The sequence below is a fragment of the Styela clava genome, chromosome 4 (assembly GCF_964204865.1).
Source record: "Styela clava chromosome 4, kaStyClav1.hap1.2, whole genome shotgun sequence".
Lineage (NCBI taxonomy): Eukaryota > Metazoa > Chordata > Ascidiacea > Stolidobranchia > Styelidae > Styela > Styela clava.
This window is the reverse complement of record NC_135253.1, coordinates 7,677,842-7,700,518: the sequence shown is the minus strand read 5'-3', so window position 1 is coordinate 7,700,518 and position 22,677 is coordinate 7,677,842. Positions and strand designations below refer to the sequence as shown.

General features: G+C 33.1%; 1 protein-coding gene across 2 annotated transcripts; it reads left to right on the top strand.

Moving 5' to 3' along the window:
• The first annotated feature begins 8,997 nt into the window (after positions 1–8,997).
• On the top strand, positions 8,998–21,777 carry LOC120326787 (rhodopsin, G0-coupled-like). 2 transcript variants are annotated; one of them, XM_039393135.2, is made up of 9 exons: positions 8,998–9,125; positions 11,845–11,982; positions 13,789–13,916; positions 16,814–16,955; positions 17,518–17,746; positions 18,272–18,324; positions 19,830–19,888; positions 20,462–20,496; positions 20,655–21,777. In XM_039393135.2, exons 1-9 carry the CDS (start codon positions 9,061–9,063, stop codon positions 20,997–20,999), a joined length of 1,194 nt encoding a protein of 397 aa, XP_039249069.2. In that variant the 5' UTR covers positions 8,998–9,060; the 3' UTR covers positions 21,000–21,777. The 2 variants fall into 2 exon arrangements, with proteins under 2 accessions (XP_039249069.2, XP_039249068.2); XM_039393134.2 differs by having other exon boundaries at positions 16,775–16,955; positions 20,655–21,775.
• Positions 21,778–22,677: the final 900 nt, after the last annotated feature.

The window sequence follows — 22,677 nt, the reverse complement described above, 5'->3', positions numbered from 1 at the left end:
GTAATCGACTAAAACCAATTTCGTAATTACGGCAAGCTAGCTTTCGCAATGACCCGCAATCGCGATAGTTTTACATACATCACAACGATTTCTCCGCCGTAAAACATAAGAACAGACCAAGCGTGTTGCAATCATCGCGGCAGATTTAAAATATGGCCGGATGAGCATATATACTGAGCGAACAAAATGAAACAAACGATTCGCCAAAAACTCGGCAACGAAGCGGGCAAACGGCCTAACTTATTAACAGCGTAACATTAGAACGAACAATGTTTAGCATGTAATAACCGGCGTTTGACAAGTAATTACTTCGAGGCACTGTTTTGAACCAGGGCGTTGCCAAGATTTTCAAAATACGGTCGTTCAAATTCAGAATCTGAAATTTCATGCAAAGGCTTTTAAAACAGTATCGGTGATTACGCAACTCGTTATAAGAGCTAACTTTTTTTTTATCAGATAATGATTTTTCTCTTGCGCAAAATATCCAATCCATATTCGCTGTATTAATTCAATAGTGTGCAACATAACTCGCATTTGCATCGAATTACGACAAAATAGAAGCATTGCTTGCTACTCTAAAATACCACGACAATTCGCGGACATGAAAATCCGTTGTATCTGCCTAATTATATTTAGTTTTGATTCGTTTTCTTACCATCCTTATCATCCCAAGATCTGTGATAAAGTCGCTGAGAGTACAGTTCCTTTTTTTACAATAAAAAATTGTTCAAACATACTTTACATTAATTAGCTTACATATCATAATAACCCGGGAAGAAAGTTGTCGAGCGCGGCCTGACATTAATTTATGAATCAATAAGGAAGTTTTAACTTCAGCGACTACGGTATAGTTTCTTCAGTTTTCAACTCAGCACATTGTGATTTTGGCGATTTGCAGTAACCAAATAGCGTTTTTCTCCGACTCGGGGCTTCTAAAGCGAAATTCAAGGTGCTTTCATTACTTTATATCGCCGTTTTTCAGTCTTAGTATTCACTTCCTTATTTTCATTCGGAAATTCGAGTTGCGGATTCACTTCTTCAATTATCTTTAGAATCTCGCCAGCATGATCGCATAATAACCAGTTTTTCACCCTGGACGCACAGTTCCGGGTAAAAAAAAAATTATTGACGTCATTGTGGCACAAGTCGTACATGTGCAAAATAGGGAGAATTTGCGGAAATATACTTTACCGACATAATACCGATGTTCACGGCGCGAATAACCACGCTACATTGACGAAACAATCGGCAAATTTAACAATATTAGCACTGTGAAAACTGCATTCGTTTGTTAGCGAGCGACTTTTTTCCCTTCGCTGCGCCACTGGTTTATACCCAATCAGCAGCTGGGTAAATTTTGCAAATATAAAATAGCAAGCAGGGTCACATATTTCTTTAATACTCGTAGAAACGAGTTCAAAATTGTTAGAACATTTGACCGAGGCATAAAATCACACGATTTTGACCGAAGGAATATGATTCCATCATCGTTTTTCGTCTTTCACGTTTGTTCATGAGGCGAAGGGAATACTTGCGCAGCGCAGAATTGGCGGGAGTGAACGTTTGTTTGGTCCATAATTACGGTTTCATAATTTAAAATTTGACGACGTAACTGAAAATAAATTCCGTAAATCAGTAAGTAAATTATGTGCAAGCCTAATTTGAATATATTATTGAATTTATAGCAACACAGAAGCATAATTTTGTCCAAGCACATGTTTTATTTGACTAGCGTAGTGCATTTACCTACTTTGAAGGCACTTCATTTGATATTTTCATTTTTTCCGGTATTGTTCATGTTTACCAAAGGGCTATTCTGTATAGTCATGAAAATTTTACCTACAGGCCTAAGAATTCAATTAACTCTTATACAACCAATATGTATTTATTTTAGTTCTGTTCGATTGATTCTCATAAATATTCATATTTAATGCAAACTGTATGTTAGATTATATACCTGTGATGCCCTTTTTCCTGAAATTTATCTTTTGCCTTATGGTCTATAGTTATATATAAGAATCCTTCATAATTATACGGACAATTATTATTCAAAATTTTATTCCATGTAACAGTATATCTTCAGGGTAAAAAACGAAGTTCACTGTAAAAAATGTTTTCTGTATTCGCGTAATTCATTTGGCTCTTTTATGAAAACCATTGTGAATAAACAGTATACATTAAACTTTATTTTGATTGATTACTTGTTTGAGAATGTGTTTGCTGTGCCAATTAATAACCATTACCTAAGATGGAATGAAATTGTTTTTGAAAATAAAATAGTTTTACAATTTGGTGATTATTTTTTGTCAGAATGCATATTTAATTTTAATGGAGGTAAAAAGGAGTCAAGACAGTTAATAATATTCCATATCGAGTTTTCATCTCGTCGTCATTTATATCAGGCATCAGAATAGATATCTCAGTGTATCTCCTGACTTGATTGAACCCCTGGGGCCATTGGCCGAGTTTACAACGGTTTACAGAAGTTTCGCCCCTCGCACTTTTCTGATCACTACGTGACATATGACGGTTTGAGGTGTGACCTTCACTTTCAATCTTTCTTAAAGTTGATTAAAAATAATAATATACGAATATTTACCGATTTAATTACTGATATTTTTATCCACCATCGGTAACCCGCGGCTCCGGTATAACCCTAACCCTGTAACTCCCTGAATATGCCTAAATGTCCTGTAAACTCACATGTATTTATATAATGCTATTTTTGAACGACTTCCACGGCGAATGTAAAACAAAATTATATTTGAAACCGTCTATATACCGGTATACCATGTTTCCCCAAAAACAAGACTTGGTCTTATGTCAATTTTCTTCCAAAAAATAACACTAGGGCTTATTTTCTGCGGATGTCTTATATTTTCATTTATCAAAAACAAAATTACAAAGTGATATATATAAGGTTTTTAAATATACAAAATATGAAAACCGATATCCATTTACTTGTAAAAAGTAAATTACGTGAAACGCTAATTTGAATATATTATTATTGAGCCAGGAATTTAGCGTAACACAGGAGCATAATTTTGTCAAAACACATGCTTTATCTGAATAACGTATAGTCTTTATCTACTTTGAAGGTACTTCATTTGATAGTTCCATTTTTTTGCGTACGGTTTATATTTTCCAAGGTTTCTATTGTATAGTCATGTATATTTTACCTAAGAATATATCAAACTGTTAAACAATCAAGAGGTATTTATATTAGTTCCGTTCGATTGATTCTCATAAATATTCATACTTAATGCCGACTTTTCGTTAGATTCCACACCCGTGATGCCTTTTTTAATCTAGCGTTTGTTTTTTGCTCTGTAATTATATATAGAAAATCTTCATAATTATACGGACAATTATTATTCGAAATTTTATTTCATGTAACAGTATATCTTCGCCATAAAAACCATTTTTAGGTATTTCGAAAACAAAATTTAATGTATTCAATGTTTTTCTTCATTTGAGTAATTGATTTGGTTATATCATCCTCACGAGATTCCTGCCGCAATATCAAACGTTTGAGAAGACGAATGCATAAAAGTCGTTTTCATCAGAAAGGATTACAGTCCTAAATGACACACTATTGGTACGAGTAAAACACATTATCAAAGATACGTTTTTCCCAAACGAAATACAGATTTCGATGGTTCTCAGCACTAATCCCCTTTTGTCCTCGACGGTGCCGAGAATCTGCTATTGAAAGTCTCACTTTCTCATAAAATTCCTAAAAAAATAAAAGCTAAAAACTAGATAAATCACCGTCAAATTTACAATGAAAACCAAAAAAAAATCTGATTACGTCTAAAAAAAAAGAAAGTTTGGCGATCACGGTATATGTTAGATTTAGGACATGCTGTGCAAAGCCAAAATACTTGAAAAATACAAAATGTATGAGGTGCTTGCACAACTGTTTTCTATATCTATATGAAAATTGTTATGAAGCGATTTGATAAGGTCTCTTTGAGTGTTTTTTATTCATATTTACACATTATTAGGATTAACTTACCAAAAAATTCGGATATGAAATTTGAATAAAAAATTAAATATCAAGTTGTGTATGGGGACTGAAACCAATATTCAATTGGCTAACACAGACAGTCCCTAAATTCGTAATAGAACTAAAATACGGAGAATCGGAATAAAATTATGGCCTAATTCTAACCTGGTACACACACTACGGGAATACCATTGCATCTACCAACATCTTCGCTCGAAGATACTAAGATGAGAAATAAGCTTCCCGTTAGTTTAATTAAGAGTACGGTTGTGTCAGGGGAACTGACACAATGTGTTTATCGAAAGGGTAGGAAAAGTAGACCTAATGCGATACAAATACGATCAGGAATACAAATTACAATGAAACATATGCGTATCCACTAGTTGTCGATGGTTACGTTATAATATATAGGAAATAATTAGCTATTATTTGGTTCAATATTTGTTCTGTTAATTCGTTTATCAACCCACCTGACTACTCATATGATATATATCTTTAGGAGGTAGCTCCTGATCACTATGGATATTATTATCGGATAAATAGCCCTTGTGATGTCGTTTTTGTCACCTATAGCTATGTAGATATACCGTTGAGCATCCATTCATTTAGGGATAATGCTTTGCTCCTGAATGTAACAGATTTTAGTGGAGAAACGTATTTTCTATTGTAGCAGACATAGCAGTTGAATAAATTGGCCTGGCACGAAAACTTGACCTTGTAGTGACAAGATAATCGTACGAAATATTTTTTAAAAACACGTTGTTCTGGTACCCAAGATGATAAAGTTGTTTTGGACTTGGACTATGTAAATGTGATGAAGTTATACTCAACGTACACTAAAAAGATTTATCATTCATACCAGAAGTTCTATATACCATGTGAATGTTACAAAAAAAAGACGTGTAAAAACAGGGAGTTTTTCAGGGAACAGAACAGTCGATAAGTCTGCAACACTCATCGAGAGGAAAGCTTTAATTTTCATATGACAAAGAGATTCAGTGCATGCGCTGCATGTGTCGGGGCATCCGAGTTACCCAAATGACAAAGGCGTCATCGCAGTATAAGTTGCATCTTTTTATTATGTTAACTCCGTCCAAATATGAAAAGAAAAATCACCTTTCCCAATGATGAACCGAATCAATTTCTGACTACAAATTTTGATATAGAACCCAATAACGTTGTGAATCATGATTCTGGTTTCTCTTGCTTGTCATTATCATTAGAATACAGAGCCATATTTTGAGTGGGATGCATTTCAGGGTTTAAAAATGCTCTGAATCATTTGTTTTAAATGTCATAACGTAAAGAAAAAACAATCTTCAGTTCACATCTTGGCAAATATTTCAGGTCATCGGTTGATCTTTTTGGGGGATTAGTCCAAACTAAATACCGAAATTAATGGGAAGTTTCGGTTTGTAATATTTTTCACAACCATGACGCAATAGACTTGTCTATACTAAAGGTCATATTTTTAAACATGAGATATGTTGAACGGAAAATCCTCGAGAAAAGTGTACAAAACATACCTAGCTGCAAGAAAAAACAAGCATAATCACTGCATTTCAGCACTCATCGGTAGAGGTCGTTAGAGCCCACGTTTGCAAGTTATATAACTTCTGACGTACGCAAACTTTTCGGCGCGATGAAGGAGAAAAGGCCTCACCGTTTTAAATCTGTAAACGTAGACGAATGTGTTGAGAATGCAATCCCGTGAACGGTTACATAAGCAGTATGTTTAGAAACTAACTTTGAATTATGAAAGCACAGAATTGTTATTTACGAATAATAACTTTTCACACTTGTATATATATAATTCTCACTAAAAAGCACCAGTTAATTGTAAGAAAAATAATATAAAATCACATTTCGAACATCTGAAAATACAATTCTTTGCTACATCAAGGTTGGGTGTAAATCAGTGGTTTTTGATGAAATGGAACCCAATCAAACATTTTAGACGCTCGAAGAACCCCTGTGCAATAGTTTGATTGTTTTTATTGTCTAAATTGCATATTCTATAAATACACATTAAAGCAAACATAATACCAGTAAAACAAAATGGTATTTAGTTCAAGAGTGGAAAGTTCAATGCTAGTGGCAAACCTAATAGGTATTTGAATATATTTGAACGATATACATATAGAGTATTAATATAAACTCTCGGATTTGAATGGAAACTGGCATAACCCCGACTGAAACCCGATGGTGTAAAACCATGACCATGGCATAGAAGACTCCATTCATTTCCACATGTCGAGGTTTTGCAAAAATACAAGTAGAGCGATAGGACAAAGGTTCAATCTATGGAATATCCGACTGATTTTTGAAACAGTTCGCGCTATGTAAAATATCAAACTTATAGCTTACATATTGGAGATTATTTCATAGAAGTTTCACTTAGTTAGTCCAAGTATAATAAGAATGAACGCCGACTTAGAACCCTGCGTTCCTATTGACGAAAATTGGCTCAAATATAACTTGGGCTGCTTCTAGATATAAATAATTAATACATAGTTCTGACATTTATACCTAATATGTATAAAAATTTTACGTTCTCGTGCCCTTTATCTTTAGATTCGTGGATGGTCACTCTTGGGGGAAAATGTCTTAATTATAAAATTCAAAACAAAAAGATATTACCCATCTTTATTAAATATTGATGTTTTCTTCGTAAGACGTGATAGTGTTGATAATTTTGACATATAAAATCTATTTTTCTGTTCCTTGAATATCTATTTATTTTTCGCATATTTTCAGAAGTTGTTAACGTATTTTCGACAAAATATGTTTTCATGGGTGGTCAAAAGTATTGACTTATAGGCTACATCTCGGCCATTGGTATTCTAATTAAATGACATTTTAAATGCGCTATGCATTCGAAAATCAGCAGTTGGCAGTCAAATTGAACAAAGTAGTTTTATTTAAGCCAATGCAAGCACTTTTAATTTTCAAAGCATCTATATTTTTTCGTGTTGATTAATTTTCTTGCACAAATATAGAAAATATTTTCAAACTAAAGTCCTGACACTGAAATTTTCAGCAGAAAATGGCTTGTAAGAATTTAGTTTTCAGTTATTCGTTTCACAGTGTACACTTTGGAGTCTTTTGTGTACATCTCATCATTATTACATTATTTGTCTTTGAGCTGTAGCCTAATCATTAATTATCGTCAAGCGGCTATGGATTGCATTCGTTTAATTGGGATTCGAATAGTCTGAATTATTACAGATATAATTCGTAGGAAATAATATATAGTTTATAATAGTATAAGCATAATAGGTTTATTCCATTTTCCGGGGGTTTTCGCAACGAACCCGAACATCCACACGTTTTCTCAAGCTAAATACGTGTAAAGAAATGAAAACAAAAGCACTGTTAATTCTATATTAGTCTGTCTAAACACTTACCTAACAAAGGAAGATAAATAATAAAAGATTACGAAAAGTTGCAAAAATAATAAAATTTTATTGTCGTTTCAAATTATAATAATGACAACAACGAGATTGGGTATCAATGGCTAAAAATAATTCAAAGCAGCTTCATTTTGATTGAAGCCATCAAAATTGTGGAATTGTGAATTGACAATAGTGAAATAAAGCGTTTTCGTACTAAAGTTCTTTTCTTGAATCAGATACCTGGAATTTTTCTCCATATCAAAATCTTACCGCTTTAAAAATGTTAAAATTGAAATATTTTCAAACTATTTTTATACATTGCCAAATATATCTTTCAGACTCAATTCTTGCTAGGTACATTTTGTCCATTTTTTGTTAGTATATATAAACATATTTAAATATAATCAAAACTATATATACCACTTTTTATGCTGACATAATTAAATATTGTTGTTGTGAAATATTACGCATGATGAAACACTCTCTTAACGTTCCAAAATGTTCACATGCTGACAATATTTGAATGAAAATGTCGAGCAATAATTTAATTATTATTTGTAATTTACTTTATCAGGCACTGGCATATTGAAATGAATTTCCAGAGTCAAATAATGAATTTCATTTTTGTCTGAATTTCTGTTAAAAATTGTTAATGTTATTCATGTAGAAACAAATGTAAAAATATAGAGAAAAATGAGATTCTCAAACTTTAATCCATATCCATGCACCATGCAGACGTTGATTAACACTTCCAACATACATCCATATGAAAGAATCTCGATTGATGCAATAACGATTCGACAAAATGAGTAGTTTTTTGAGCTCATCAGAAATGTAATGATAAATTTTGTAATTACTATAACTTAACTCCGAAAAAAAAGTTTTTTCACAGACTATTTAATGACTAACTTAATTTATTATCCTAGTTTAAAGCCGTTAATAATTTAGATTTGAACTATTTTGATCATTGAAAGACAGTTTTCGGATTTAATACACTTTAAATATATAAGATCATTTACTAAAAAATCCATAGCTTTGTCTGTCTTCATGTATACTCGTTTTCAGCAACTGGCACAAATAAACACAGAACAAATTTACTCCAGTGCAATATTGCAATGTCTTCTCGTGGGTTCAGTTTAGTAACTACTGTTCCTAATGATAGATAGATATTTTTGACAAGTGTTCGCGCAACCAAGCTGCTGCGTTGGATATTCAGATTGCATCGAGCAACACTAGTTTTTTGTGTTACCTTTGGCATAAAACGTCAGAAATAATTTTTCTCGTATATACAGCTCTGGAATAGAAATGACTTTAGTTGTTTTCATCTGTATATATATTTAAATTAAAAAAATCAGATTGCTTTGATACTTGCAAACGATAAATGTATTTTCGAATAACATACACAAGCCGATATCCTTACGAGTCCCATTAGTCAGTCCCTGAGCGATGGATTAAAAAGGCTGTTGAATTTGTAAACACCATAAAAAAATGATAATCTTCTTAGTCGCCGAGAGGAGTCACGAGAGGGAGCGATCGATTCGTTATCGAAAAAATAATAATTTTGTTAGGAGTAGATTTTTAGCGGACAAAATATAAAGGCCTGCGTATTCATTTCCCGTTCAGTTGCGGCAGTGACTTTTCTGTCGTTCTCGAAGGATGGCAACCGAAGAGGTTGGTATGGAGAGCACTTTACAGGATGGAGGGTATGAACGAAGTAGTGGGTAAGTCTTCCTTTTATGGTAAAGTAAATAGAAATGAATAATTTTTCTGACCGATTCAATATCTTATTTATTTTGCTATGTTTCTATAATAAAGTGATTTGTAACAAACGTATTTTTATTTGTGATATCTAAAAAAAAACGAGAGTTTTGAAGGGAAATATTATAAAACATTTGATTCAAAATTCCCCGAAGAATTGATTCAGGAAAAAAATATTGACGTACCGCATCACTGATTCGTTTCAGTTGAAATATATTCTATTATATAATCCCTTCAATTGTTAGATGATAGAATCATCTGGCGTAGCTGTAATTTTGATGCAAACGAAGAACAGCTGCAATAATATTTAACAAATATAATAACAAGGAATCACGAACTACAAAATCCAACTAATATTTCGTGCTATAAAACTAGAACATTTTCGCCAGCGTATGGTATATCTACACAATCTATATTTGCTACAAAATATTCGTCAGTTTGCTATAACATGAACAGTTTGTTTTTCCAATTCTCGTCACAATCTCGCGTTCGTATTGATCACGATGTTATAAGTTATTTGCGTAATTAGTTATAACTGTCAAAAAGACAAGCACCTGGGAATAAGACAAAATCGAATTTTAAAATTTAATGTGCATTCCTAATTGTTCACGACGTCAATTGTAGTCACTAACTGTATCAACATATCGGTCTTTGCCTTTGACTTCCGCACCTTCGACAACCCGATAAATAACCGACCTAAATTGGTTATCTAGGACCTAGGTTATCCACGTTCATTCATAATTATGGAATCATTCTAGTTAGTTTTTTTCTTGAAAATGAAATCGTTATGTCCAACACCTTACACAATATTTGGAGAGGATTGGTGATTGCCGTATTGTAATAAATTCCAAATCATTTATAATTTTTTTATCACATTTTTCCTTTTTTTTCAGATATTAAAATTTTTACAGCATACAATCATCAAATACTTTAAAAAAATTTAAATACTTTTTTGGAAAATCAGGGTCACGCGCACTTTTTTGAAAGTAAAGGTTGGTCGATCTCAACTGGGGTTTTCATAAAAAATAAAAACATTAATAAATGAATTAAATAAAGACAAAACGTAAATAAGTCATTTGCAAAAGTCAAAGTTATACGTAAATTGGAAGTCCTAAAATGCCACTAAGTCTCAATATCGATTCCAAGTGGTTCAAATTGGATGATTGAAACCTGATATTTTAATAAAACAATATGTGAAATGTGAATCAGAATAAAACACGATGATTCATGCAATTATTTTACATTTAAACATAAGCAAATCGTTCTTTGAGCAATAATAAATACCAACTTACGCCACTGACTATATAGTCCACATATGTTAGATCAGTCGGTCTCAACCTTTTTCGACACATTCTTTTTCTTTGCCAATTATATATCTAGTTATTCTTCCTTCGCTATGCATAAAAGCTTAATTGCGCAAAAACAAATATATATATATACATTTTCCTATGTCATTATTTGAATTGAAAGAATTGAAGCCCAACCAATGAGTTTAATTGTTAACTGAAATAGATAGTCAGCATTTGGAATCAAGTCCAGTAATCTTCTCGTTTACCATCTTTTCTGGCTGCCGGTGAGCGTGTTTCTGTTAGTTGTTCAATCTTCAATTAAAGGATACTTAGCAAGGTTTCGTGCCGCCCGCGCACAGACTTTTGCAGAGTTTAAATATTTTATAATGCATCCATCAATATGTATTACATTTATATCAAATTACCAAGCAATATTTGTAAATCAACACTATAAAACAACTAAAGTTACAGATTTGGTCGGTTGCATACAATGCTACCGATATATGTGATGATATGAATTTACGACGGGCGACTTCCACATGACCTGTTTTAATAATTTTTGTATCTCAGTGTTTAATCAGTATTATTAGTATAATTGCACTTGCAACTTTTCGGATTCAATGCACTGTCCTTGATTACATTAAAACATTTTCGATGCAACATAATTTGGTATGAAATCAGTGGGTGTATAACATATTTTTCAGTAGAACTGTCGATAGGTCAATGATGACATCATTTATGGCATGAAGACTTTTACGAAGGAATCATGTTTATGTGCATTTTATCTTTCTTTACTTAAAATGACGTGGTTAATTAACGATTACCTTACATTTCAACTCTTCTGGGACTCTTCTGACAAACTAAAATTTTTTGTTAAAAGTCATTTCTTATTTTTCTGGTTTTATTGATATTAAGTACTTATAAAATAAATTCCACTACTAATCAAATTTTTAGCAACTCAAAATTTACAATTCCTGTCTTATATAGTCTGTTATTGATCTTCGAGACTGAAATATGACTAGTCTACTATTCAAAATTAGAATACAAAACCAATTGTTCAAGTTCGCGTAGATTTTGAACTTGAATCTATATATAAATATATATATGGTTCTTGATAAAAAAAAAACATTACCGCACCTTTCGAATACACCTCCACCTAAGAAGCAATTTAACGTAAAAGACCACGAGTTTCGAAGGCCCAGGATTGTTTTATGATGATTTGCTCGGCCAGTCGAAAGGGCCGCACATAGGCTAGGAACAGAAATTTTCAACCAGGACGCCAAGATATAGCCCCGGACTGATAACACATTGTTATCACTGTTAGTTATGATCGTTATCATCGCCAAGTTGGCTTTAATTTGGAATGGTTGAATAAACAAATGGCAATTTTCAGATTATCAGAAACCACGACGGACTGGGAGACCGCAAAAACTCCCCAGAGAAACTTTTATGGGTCAATAGCCATGACCTTTTTGATCTTAGGGTTGATATCTGTTGTTGGCAATCTTCTTCTTGTCTACACGTTTTGCAGGTAAGTTGCATTATTGAAACTAAAATATCCTGTTTTCAATATTACGAATGATTATAAATTGCTGGGTCCTATTTGACTTTCATATCACTATTAATTCCAAAACATGCAACTCAAATGCAGGTGTTTGATTCTTCCAATTTACGAAACACAAAATGTCCACATCTTTAATTTCAAATTTATATGATCAAGCCTTCTATTATGGCTCCTGCCTGAAAGGTTTTTGCACACGAAGTGGACCTGTGGATCGTTTTGCTAGATTGAGGATGTTGTTGTGATTACTGGGTTGATTTTTGTTGAAAAAAAATCGGGTTTCTTTGTAACTAATGGATTGATTGATTCAAAATTTTTATTGATTTAATAAAATTGGTTTAAAACCGATAGAAGGTTTCTTTTGGGTATTGCCTCTAAGTCTTATTTTGATCCGAAATTTAATCAAAATATTTTTGGACATTTCTTCTGGCTTGTCCACCAATCTTTTCAGCAAAACAGTAAAAATTTGTGCTCAGCCTTACCGTGCCGGTAGTGTTGTGGGACCGTGCCGGTACCGGTGTAAATTTACTGCGGCAGATAGACTTGTATTAAAGGTTGATATGTATCTTTTAAATGAGCAGGTAACGGACTTCAGTGTAAGTCACATTCGATACCGGATACCGGTTTTGCCGTTGGTCAATGGACCTTTGTATTTATATATTTTAGTATTGTTATGTTGTAATTAACTTTGAGAACTACATAGGGAAGATTAAATATTATTAATAGTGACTCATAGAACTCCAATTTTTCATATTTATTCAAAGCTCATTATACGGGATTAAACTCTGCAAGGTGCTTTTTTGTCATAGCGTATTATCTTTCTTGTCAGACTTGTTGTTGAAAATCGATGCATGCGACACAAAATTTTATTAAATAGTTTTTTTAATCATACTATGGGATTAAAGTGAATACAATGTCTGCACATCGACACCTTCAAGTTAAGATGCTTTTTTGTAATCATGACCTTGCTAAGAATTATAATAAGGAGCCTAAATCCAAAACAAATAGATAAATTTTTTCTCATATGTCACGATATGAATTGAAAGAATTGAAGTTCGAATACAAGCAATACGTTTAATTGTTAACTGAAACAGATAGTCAGCATTTGGAATCTAGTCCAGTAGTCGTCTCGTTCAACATATTTTTCTGGCTGCTGGTGAGCTGGGCATTATGCAATTCTAAATATTGATTAATTATTAATAAAGATTGATAGTTTCTAATCACATTGAACCTATTTGTTAAAACTGAATAATCAATTCGCTAATTGGTATTCATTATTCGCAAACTCGGCATTGCAATTGAATTTCGAGGTGAATTAATATTATGGGGAATTGAAAGAAGTCAGTTTTTGCGAAGATAATTCAATTGTTGCATAACGGCATTTGAAACATTTTTAAACAATATCGCAAAGACAAAAATTTGATCAAAAGTAAATTTGCCCTGAAATACTGAAAGTATAATGGAGTTTTTAAGCAAGTTTATTCATGGGTTGGAAACCCTAAAAGAAAAGTGCAAGAATTAGTTATACAAGAGTCGAAAGCGAGATCACCGTAAAAAATCCTACATATAGATGTATTCGTGTGAGATATAGATGTAATTTTTGAGAAGCGGTTCGAGTACATTCAGGAAAATGGATGAGTGAAAAATTTCCACGAATCGGAAGTTCCTGATAATGAAACACTTTTTAATCACCAAACAAATTAATCTAATCCAGAAAATGTTATTTAATGTTGACCAATCATACAAATAAAATAATTCACATTTTTACTATTACAGACGGGAGCGGCTAAGAAAAAAGGCTGCCAATTTGCTGACTATACATCTGGCGGTTAACAATGCTTTTCTTGGCGTAATGGCTTTGAGAATTGGAGTGAAAATGGTGCTAAATCTAGGTGCAGAAGACTGTGAGTACTTAATTGTATACAACATAAATTAAGGAATGGTTTTGATATTTCAAATGATTACCTATTAATTATTAATTAAGCCGCATTTTAAGTCTCAAAATAAGAAATCACTTAGACTTATAGAAATATTGTTATGCCCCAGATGAGGTGATGTTTTCAGCATTTTCACATGTTAATAACATATATCTATGTCCAAACTCAACTAATGAAATTAGTCTTAGATGTGTTATTAAATTACATAAGATAAAATAGAAGAATTTCGTCGAATAAAGGTTTATATTTATCAATGCACGTGTTATCTATTCTAAACCAACAAACCCTCAAAAAATGTTCCAAGTTGAATTTTCGTCATAACTAAAACGAACTGAGTCAGACAGGTAAAACGTATTTTTCCACACTCGGTTGTTTTTCAATTTCGCTCCAAACAAAGATCTTTAGGGTTTGAACTCTGCTCCCCCCTGTTTGGATTTGACATCGATTCGAGCATTTGATAACTTCTAACCGAGGGTCCCAAACATAGATATTCCAATCGCTTTATAAAACATTTAAATTTTAAATTAAAGTTATAGCGTATGCAACTGTTTTCCATTTACAAACCACATTTTGGAACTATCTTTTGTATTGTACCGTAATGTATTACTGAACCAACATACGAATTAACCAATGTATGTGATTACCTAAAGTTCCGGTAATACGATATTTACCGCTGTGGAAAATCTCCTGACGTTCTAAAATATCTAATGTGTTAGAATACACGTAAACTACGTTTTTGTATACCGTTCATTATAGATATAGATTTTTGTTATTTATCGTCAAATCGATAGTAAGAATGTCACTCTCAATCAAAACCACAACTTGAAAAAGAAGAATTTTCGTTTTGAATATTGAATTTAAGTCTTACGTCCCCGATGACAAACAAAATAGGTGACTTTGTTAACAATTCATGACGTTTTAGTAGTCGTTCATCACTTCGGCCACCTCTATTTGTGAACTAGTGTGGTGTGTTTTACAATATGATTCCATCGTTGTGGAATTAGCGTATTTTAATGCTCTTTCTTAAAATAATATTGATAGACGTTATAAGCTCGGTGAACCTCATAGTCATCCGGATATTCACCTAATCTAATTTCTGAATGAATGACATGACATATATCGACGACAAGTTTTTAAATTTTTAATCCACAAGGGATAAGTAAAACAACGCTGTTCCATTTGGCCCTTCTTCATTTATTATATTTAGTCTGGAAGAAAGGAGAATTTGAATAGGAAGTTTACGAATATTCCTCCCACTTGGATAAAATGAAAACATTACATGTGTATGTTTCACTCCAACGTGATGTTTTATTACCTTAAAATTGATTTAAATTTACTACAATTTTATTACAGTAATTAGTATAACATTAAGTATTTGTAACATGATTTTAAATCCAGTCATCTAAATTATTTCACTGTTTTTTCACTCATTTCGGGATAATAATATTAGTTTGGTTACATTATTCAATCTACTTTCGAAACACTACTCCGACAATGGCATCGATAAACGTCCATCAAGCGGCTAATGTAGTTGGCAAATTAAAAAATTGAAATTACTCCAAGCCTTGTCGGTATACAAAGATTAACTCGTGGATTAGATTCAGTTTTCTTCATAAAAGTAGAAGAGTCTGTCGGCTCGGATATTTTTAAAGATTCCCTATATTATATATATATATATATTTTGTTAAATTGTTATGCATTTTATCCCGCAAAAACGTATTGTAAATAGAAACAATCATAAATGTTTTGATACATAACCTATTAAAATGCTGTCAAAAATAGATTTCCAAATATTATTTGTTCAACTAATATAACAATTAAAGAAGCATCTTGCTTCGATATACCGTATTAGTCATATTCAGCTTTTATCATTGCATCTTAAATAAACTAATTTTCAGTTTTAGTCACGCGTTATAAACTATTATAAATTTTTTAATAAAATTTATAAACAAAATGAACTGTTTGAGACCATAACTCATTTGTAAAATAGAGACATTTGAAAAGCGAATGGAATCCAATCAGACGGAGATATTTTGGACAGGTTTCCAAACGCATATATGACAGTACTTTGAAACATAAAAATAGGTTTGATTAACTTTATTGGGGAAAATAACTCTGTCTAATGTGCCATGCCTGAGTCCCGGAGGTTCCGGCTGTAAGCATGCTTTATATCAGCGGTCCATCCTCAACTATATAATAATAAAATCGAATTCTCTAATTGGCTTAATCGACGTAGTGAGGGGTCATGAATCGTATTAAGCACAAAATCCGCATGTATGTGTCTAAATATTTCGTTACATTCTAAATTATTTAATGTATTAATTCAAAGAGAATCTTTAATTTTTATGTAAACCTTGCTGTTATTCTGGCACAACACGTTTTAACTTGCAAAATAAGAAGATTGAAATGCAGTCGAAGAACAATTTCAAAATCGTGTTTAATATTAAAGAGTAACGTGCACTCTCCATTTATTATCTATAAATTACACCGAAATAATGTAATGTAATATTGATTAGGTTGCTTCCTACCTCTGCTGCTTTGTTTGAGATAAATTACTGACTGCGAAGTCTGTGATTCATACCCACGTGTAATTTGTTTTTAATTTGTACGATGCCAGGTTCGCATTACAGATACTCGTTATTTTGAGACTACTGCGTCCTTCAATAATTAATGAAAACATAAAATTATACGCGACTCGGCTCTTTGGCAATCATTTAATTTTTCTCACGTACGCTACCAAGGATAACAATGGGCATTATATCAATATATATATAATTATTCTTGTACTTCATACAAGAATAATTGTGTTCAATATATTTTTCAAGTAATCAGCTGTCAAACGGAAGGCTTTCTATTGTCGACAGTACACATCAATATTATGCTGACGATTGCCGCCATGTTCGGTGATCGATACGTCGTCATTTGTAAATCTGGATCTGAAGATTCGTGCTTGAGTATGTGCCACTACAGACCATCTAGAGTTGTTATTTTAATTTGGATACACAGGTGAATTATTTAAATTATAAATACAATTCCATTAAATCATGGTCCTTCTCTAGCCCTGTGACTGTAAAAAACGGGTACTACAGAATCAGAGTAGGGATTCCCAAACTGGGGTACATTTGCCCCTGAGATCATAATTAGACAATGTCTATAAGATCCGTCACCTTGCATACACTGCGCGTGTCTCTATAATCTATTTCAAGCTAAAGAAATTTGCATAATGAATAATTGTAATGCAGTAGATTTTCCTAAGTACCTAACTATTTGAAACATGGTCTCGTCGGAACGAGTAAAATAAGTTCCAATTAGTTTTATGAGCTAAATGTCTTACGTTTGTATATAGGTATAAATTGAAAACCCTCATTTAATACCCAAATATGATATGCTTGGTTTGCGAAACCTATCTCAGAAGCAGAGTTTTGACACAAAATTCGAGTGAAAAGTGAGAAAAACCTATAATAGTGATAATTTAATAATGGGCATATCAAAAGGGTTCCTTCAAGCAAATAAATGACGATTCACTTTCAAAACACCAATAATATACAATTCACATATATTATGCTAGTGCATTCTGGGCATTTTGGCCACTCACTGCGGTTGTACCAAGCTATGTGGAGGAGACATTGATTCCATGTTGCATATTCGACCGACACAATGCAACACTGCTCAATATATTGTACCTTGTCGCAATGTCTTTGTCATCTTTCGTATTGCCTCTCATGTTCGTTTGCTTCAGCATGAGTCGGATATTCGAAGAAGTGAAAAATAGTTCAGAGTTGATCAGAATGCGAAAAGTAAGTATACATTTTTTTGAAGATTTTCAGGCTAACTTTTGACGAGGGTTCCGTGTATTTTAAAATGCTACATTACTGCGAAGCCGAGAATATTATCCTCGTTCTGAGATTTGATTTGCCTCGCCCACTTCTCGCAGAAAGTCGCATTTGTACAAATTAAACTTAGTAGGCTATGACCGTTACGTTTTTGGATATCTTCAACACATTTTCGAAAAAAAAGAAAATTTAACCATCTGATTGGCCACATATATATAACATATATGTAAATCGAATATAACAGCGCGGTATATACTTTCGATAATTATATATATATTAGAATTGGACTGAAGCTGACAGTGAGAGGTTCTGTGCTGCTTTTTTCAGCGCGACTGCTTCGGGTAATGAATCACACTCTTTTTCGAGCGTTTGTAACGGTGTTTCGATGGCATAGGCAAATAAAAAACAGTGTCGTTGACTGAATGAAATTCTTATGATGTGGTTATTGATATATGAATATGAAATTACTCTATTTTTTTTTTATTGCAGGGAAGAAGATATCTGACCCAATCTAGATCAGTATGTAGCGGGACAGATGCTTCGTAAGAATATTTTTTGTTTACTATGAGAAAGATTTATCAGTGGAATGGCTGTTTCCAAGGTCCTTGACCCCAAAAAAGTTCTTTTCCTATTTTATCATTGCAAAATTTTTAATGCTTATTTTGAGATTATTTTCGCGAGTAGGCGCGTGCAAACTGATTTATATCTTCGTAATCGCCATTTTGTCCGGACGTATAAGTAGCTGCCTTCGTGTTCTGGTGTGATTTATGATTACTATACTTCCGAGAACAAAATGGCGGCGGATTCATCCGGTTTATACTTATATTCGGTACACATGACTAGAAAACTTGAAAATAGCAGTGCAATCCACGAAAACGATTAGATATTTACAATCATGATTCGATGATTGAAATTTGTTTCGAAACGAAAAGATATCCATGAGGCTGCTTTAAATTTCAATTAATAAGTCACCGTTTACCTATTGGTAATTGTTACGGGAATACACAAGAAAGTAAATATTCGGGGGAAAAAACATTGTGTTCCAGAGAATTGTGATTTTTGAAAACCTTACTTCAAGTTCACGTTTGTTTAAAATATTCAATTGACGTTGGTTGTATTTTATTACAAAAATAAGTCTTGCATACAATAAGCTCATTCAACAGCAATCTTTATTAATCTTCTCATTGCACTCACCAGAGCCCTATATGTATTCCAGTGCTTGTAACACTTGTTTCATGTATGCCAATTATACTTTTTTATGTTTTTGGTTACCTTCAAATATATTCATTACGTAAAATAATCTATTTATGGTAATTAGCGTAGTACGGAAATGGTTATAATTTTGATGTTTTTTTCTCTCCCTCTCATTTGTTTCTATAATGTGGCATAATTTTAGCAAATGTTACTCATTAAGCTGCATTTTTTTCATAACACACGACATCTTTCGTGTTTGAAGTTTCGGTACTCATGTAGTATGTGAAACAAGATGGCGGACACCGGAACGTAGTATGTGTACCAGGTTGGGGTTAAGCCATAATTTTAGGTACAAATAGTACGGGAGTCACTTGACTAGTCCCCTAACTTTCAATAAAACTAAAATAAGAAAAATTGGAATAAAATTATGTCCTAACTCTAACCCGGTACACATACTACGTTCCGGTGTCCGCCATCTTGGTTCACATACTACGGGAGTGCCGTTCGCATGAAAATAACACTTGTTAGCAATTTTAGTAACAATATTACGTTTGGTACAACATTGATATACCGCTCTGCGAATGTCATAGAATCATAGTCAATGCAAAAAAGTGTGTTGGCATCATAGAGTACCAAATTTTAATCCCACCACAGCGGAAATCGACAGTAATTGACAGGGTAGGCAATATAAAAAAGTAGAGTGGAGTAGTAACTCCAAACATATCAATGGTACTAGTCCCTCGTTTGAAGCTGAGATGTGACGAAAGTGAAAATATAATGTTTATGCAAGGCAGTAATTTATCCCCTAAGTCCCTTTAAAATTGATAATGGAAATTTTATTCCTTTCGTTCAGATATACTGAAGGAAGAGATCTACCACAGCAAAATTCCGAAAAAACAAAAGGCGCAACAAGTAAGAAAGAGATTTTATCACTCTGGGACTCTAAGGCATATATTAAACACTGATTCATTTTACTGTGGACTTATTATTAAGTCGCATTGTCAAATACTGGATTTGATTTGAGTCAATTCAAAAAAATTCTAATTGCTTCATTGTTTGCTCGATTGCCCTTTGCCAAGTTGCTCGTCTTGGCCCAAATTAAATAACGCGATTTATCTTGTGTCATGACGGTATTCGTCATGTACCGCTGTATTCAAATAACATTTTATATAAAGTCTGAGGTACTTGACTGAGGTATGGACCAGACTAAAGTCACAAATCGTAGCGATTTGAATCGATTTGTACTTGACACTTCGATTATATGCTCTTTCAAAATAGAATATGACAAGATATAAGCAAATTTAGTTTTCCTCTACACTCGACGTAGAATCGAACGTTGTTAACCCAATTCAGATTTTTGTACGATATTATATTTTATACATCAGTAGGGTTTTTTGACTTTGGATCATATCTGCATTCCCAAATATCTCTCACATACATTTATACCCTTGCATAGATTTATATTTATACTTTTATTTTCTGTAGGCTCGAAGGCGTCGACAACAGTATTTCAACGTTCGGTAAGTACGAATGGAAACGTTTCTTTTGCTCAATGGACACGAAATGTACCGAAACTAAACATTGTCGCATATTTACATAGTATTAAGTAGGAATTGCGTTCTCATTAAACCCTGCGTTCATTCTAAACTTTCACTGATATTCTATTCAAACTTCATAGGCGACAGATGTCCCATCAACAATCGTGGAGGTTACGTCACAGAACATGTCGGAGAAGGCACTGATCAGTCGGACGAAAAATTATTCTTACACACCGGAAAAGGCTGTTTTAAGATCGGCTGTAATACTGGTTGCGACGTTTTCGATATCTTGGACACCATTCTGCTTGGTATGTTTTCTGAACGTCGCGGGAATCGGAGTCAACTACTACTTGGTGGTGTTGTCGTACCTCCTGGCAAAAGCATCATGTGTCCACAGCTCGTATGCATATGCCACTCATCACCATTTTAAAGCAACTATAAAATATATTACCTGTAGAGCATGCCATGGATTATTGGGATTATAAAACTAAATTGACGACGAGAAATGTCACGAAAATTGTTTTCAGACTATCGTTCTTTATTGTTTCCAATATGAACTTCGTTTCTTTACAAGTTAGTATTATTGCATTTTAAATATGATGAGTTTTATTTTTATTTTGTAAGTTGCTTGATGAATTGATTATGTTGCGTGATTATTATTTAAATGTCAAATAAACTGGTATTTCCAACTTATGATAACTATTCTCTGTTAAAATTCAAATTGAAAAAGGAAATATTGTAATGGTCAGAATTGCTGTGTTATTATGAATTATATAGAATCTGATATAGCGCTTGCTCGACATGGCTATCAGGAACGATGGTTTATCTCGCTTTTAGCTTTATTCTTTACTCTGTCCCAAAATTGAATGTTGACAAATTGCCTATAGCAGTCATTTCACAGTGAAAGTGTACAATACATCGACCTCATATATGTTTAATGCTGCAGTGCCACCAATGAAATGGTGCGCGATTCACCTTCAGTTGACCTTGTATACGTAGACATGCGTGTGGTGTTTTGTAATCTAGAAGTTCACTTTATTACCTAGTCCTTTGTTCATCACCGGTCACAAACGAATCCCAAATTAAGCTTACAAAAAAGGAGATCTGGTGGACACTAAACCAAGCTTTGAAAGTGTCACACAAAAAAATACGCGTAATGATTTTTGTTGTGAACGTGTTGGTTATTTGTAGCAAAGTGTTGACATTTGAATTGATACCAGATACCAAAATTATAAAAGTTTCGTGATTCGTCGATGAATATAAGAAGATAAATGAGCATTTTCAGATAACTACAAGATAGAAATGCTCAAATATATGGACACATAGGCCAGAGCGAAGCAGTCCCTCGGTACCCTCAAAAAACTTCCTAGTTTCCAATAGCAAGAATTTGCAGAATCGGCCGCACGCTTGGCGGATTAAAAACTGTGTTCCCATAATTAAAAAGAAATACAGCGCAATTTTGGATGAAATACTACATTTCATAGGATTCATAGAAAATTGAGGAATAAATAAAAGTAATAGCCTTCTGGCAAAAAAAAAAAAACTTTAACTACTGAAAACTTCAAAGCAATTGGTCTAGTATTGGAAGAGAAAAGTGATTTTATAATGACGACAGGAAGACGAATACCATGATGAAGGACAACACCAACATAATAGCAAAACGATCCGTTGGTCCCCTCACGTGTCCAATAAAAATGAGGTTCATTTTTCAAATAAATATATATCATTACTGAAAAATACCACTACAAAACTGATTTACTTGTTGCTTATATAAAAAATAACCATTATGTCAATCAGGCTTTGTCTTTAAATTTGAAGATAACGATTTCCATCGTTCATAAATATGATTTTCCCATAATTTGCAGTTCTGCTTCCTTTTTCCAGCTATGATAAATCTGCTTGATACGTATGTTTATTCAATAAATTTGCTATTCAAATATTATCTACAATTTACTTAGTATTTCATCGAGAGTGATTTTGCTCATTCAAGTGTGCTTGATAAGATTGGTCGACGGATAACGACGACAAATGGAAAATGTTGCAACATATGGCGGAAACCACAAAAATATGTAAAGTTGGCATAACATCCGTAAGTATATCGACCAATGAAAAGATGTGTTTGCCGGCAATATTATATATATCTATAATAGGACTTCTTATTTG

Coding starts and splice junctions, on each gene's coding strand:
- LOC120326787 (XM_039393134.2), top strand. CDS start 9,061: ATGGCAACCGAAGAGGTTGGTATGGAGAGCACTTTACAGGATGGAGGG. Junction 16,956..17,517: donor ATTTTAATTTGGATACACAG/GTGAATTATTTA, acceptor ATATTATGCTAG/TGCATTCTGGGCATTTTGGC. Junction 18,325..19,829: donor TGTAGCGGGACAGATGCTTC/GTAAGAATATTT, acceptor CCTTTCGTTCAG/ATATACTGAAGGAAGAGATC.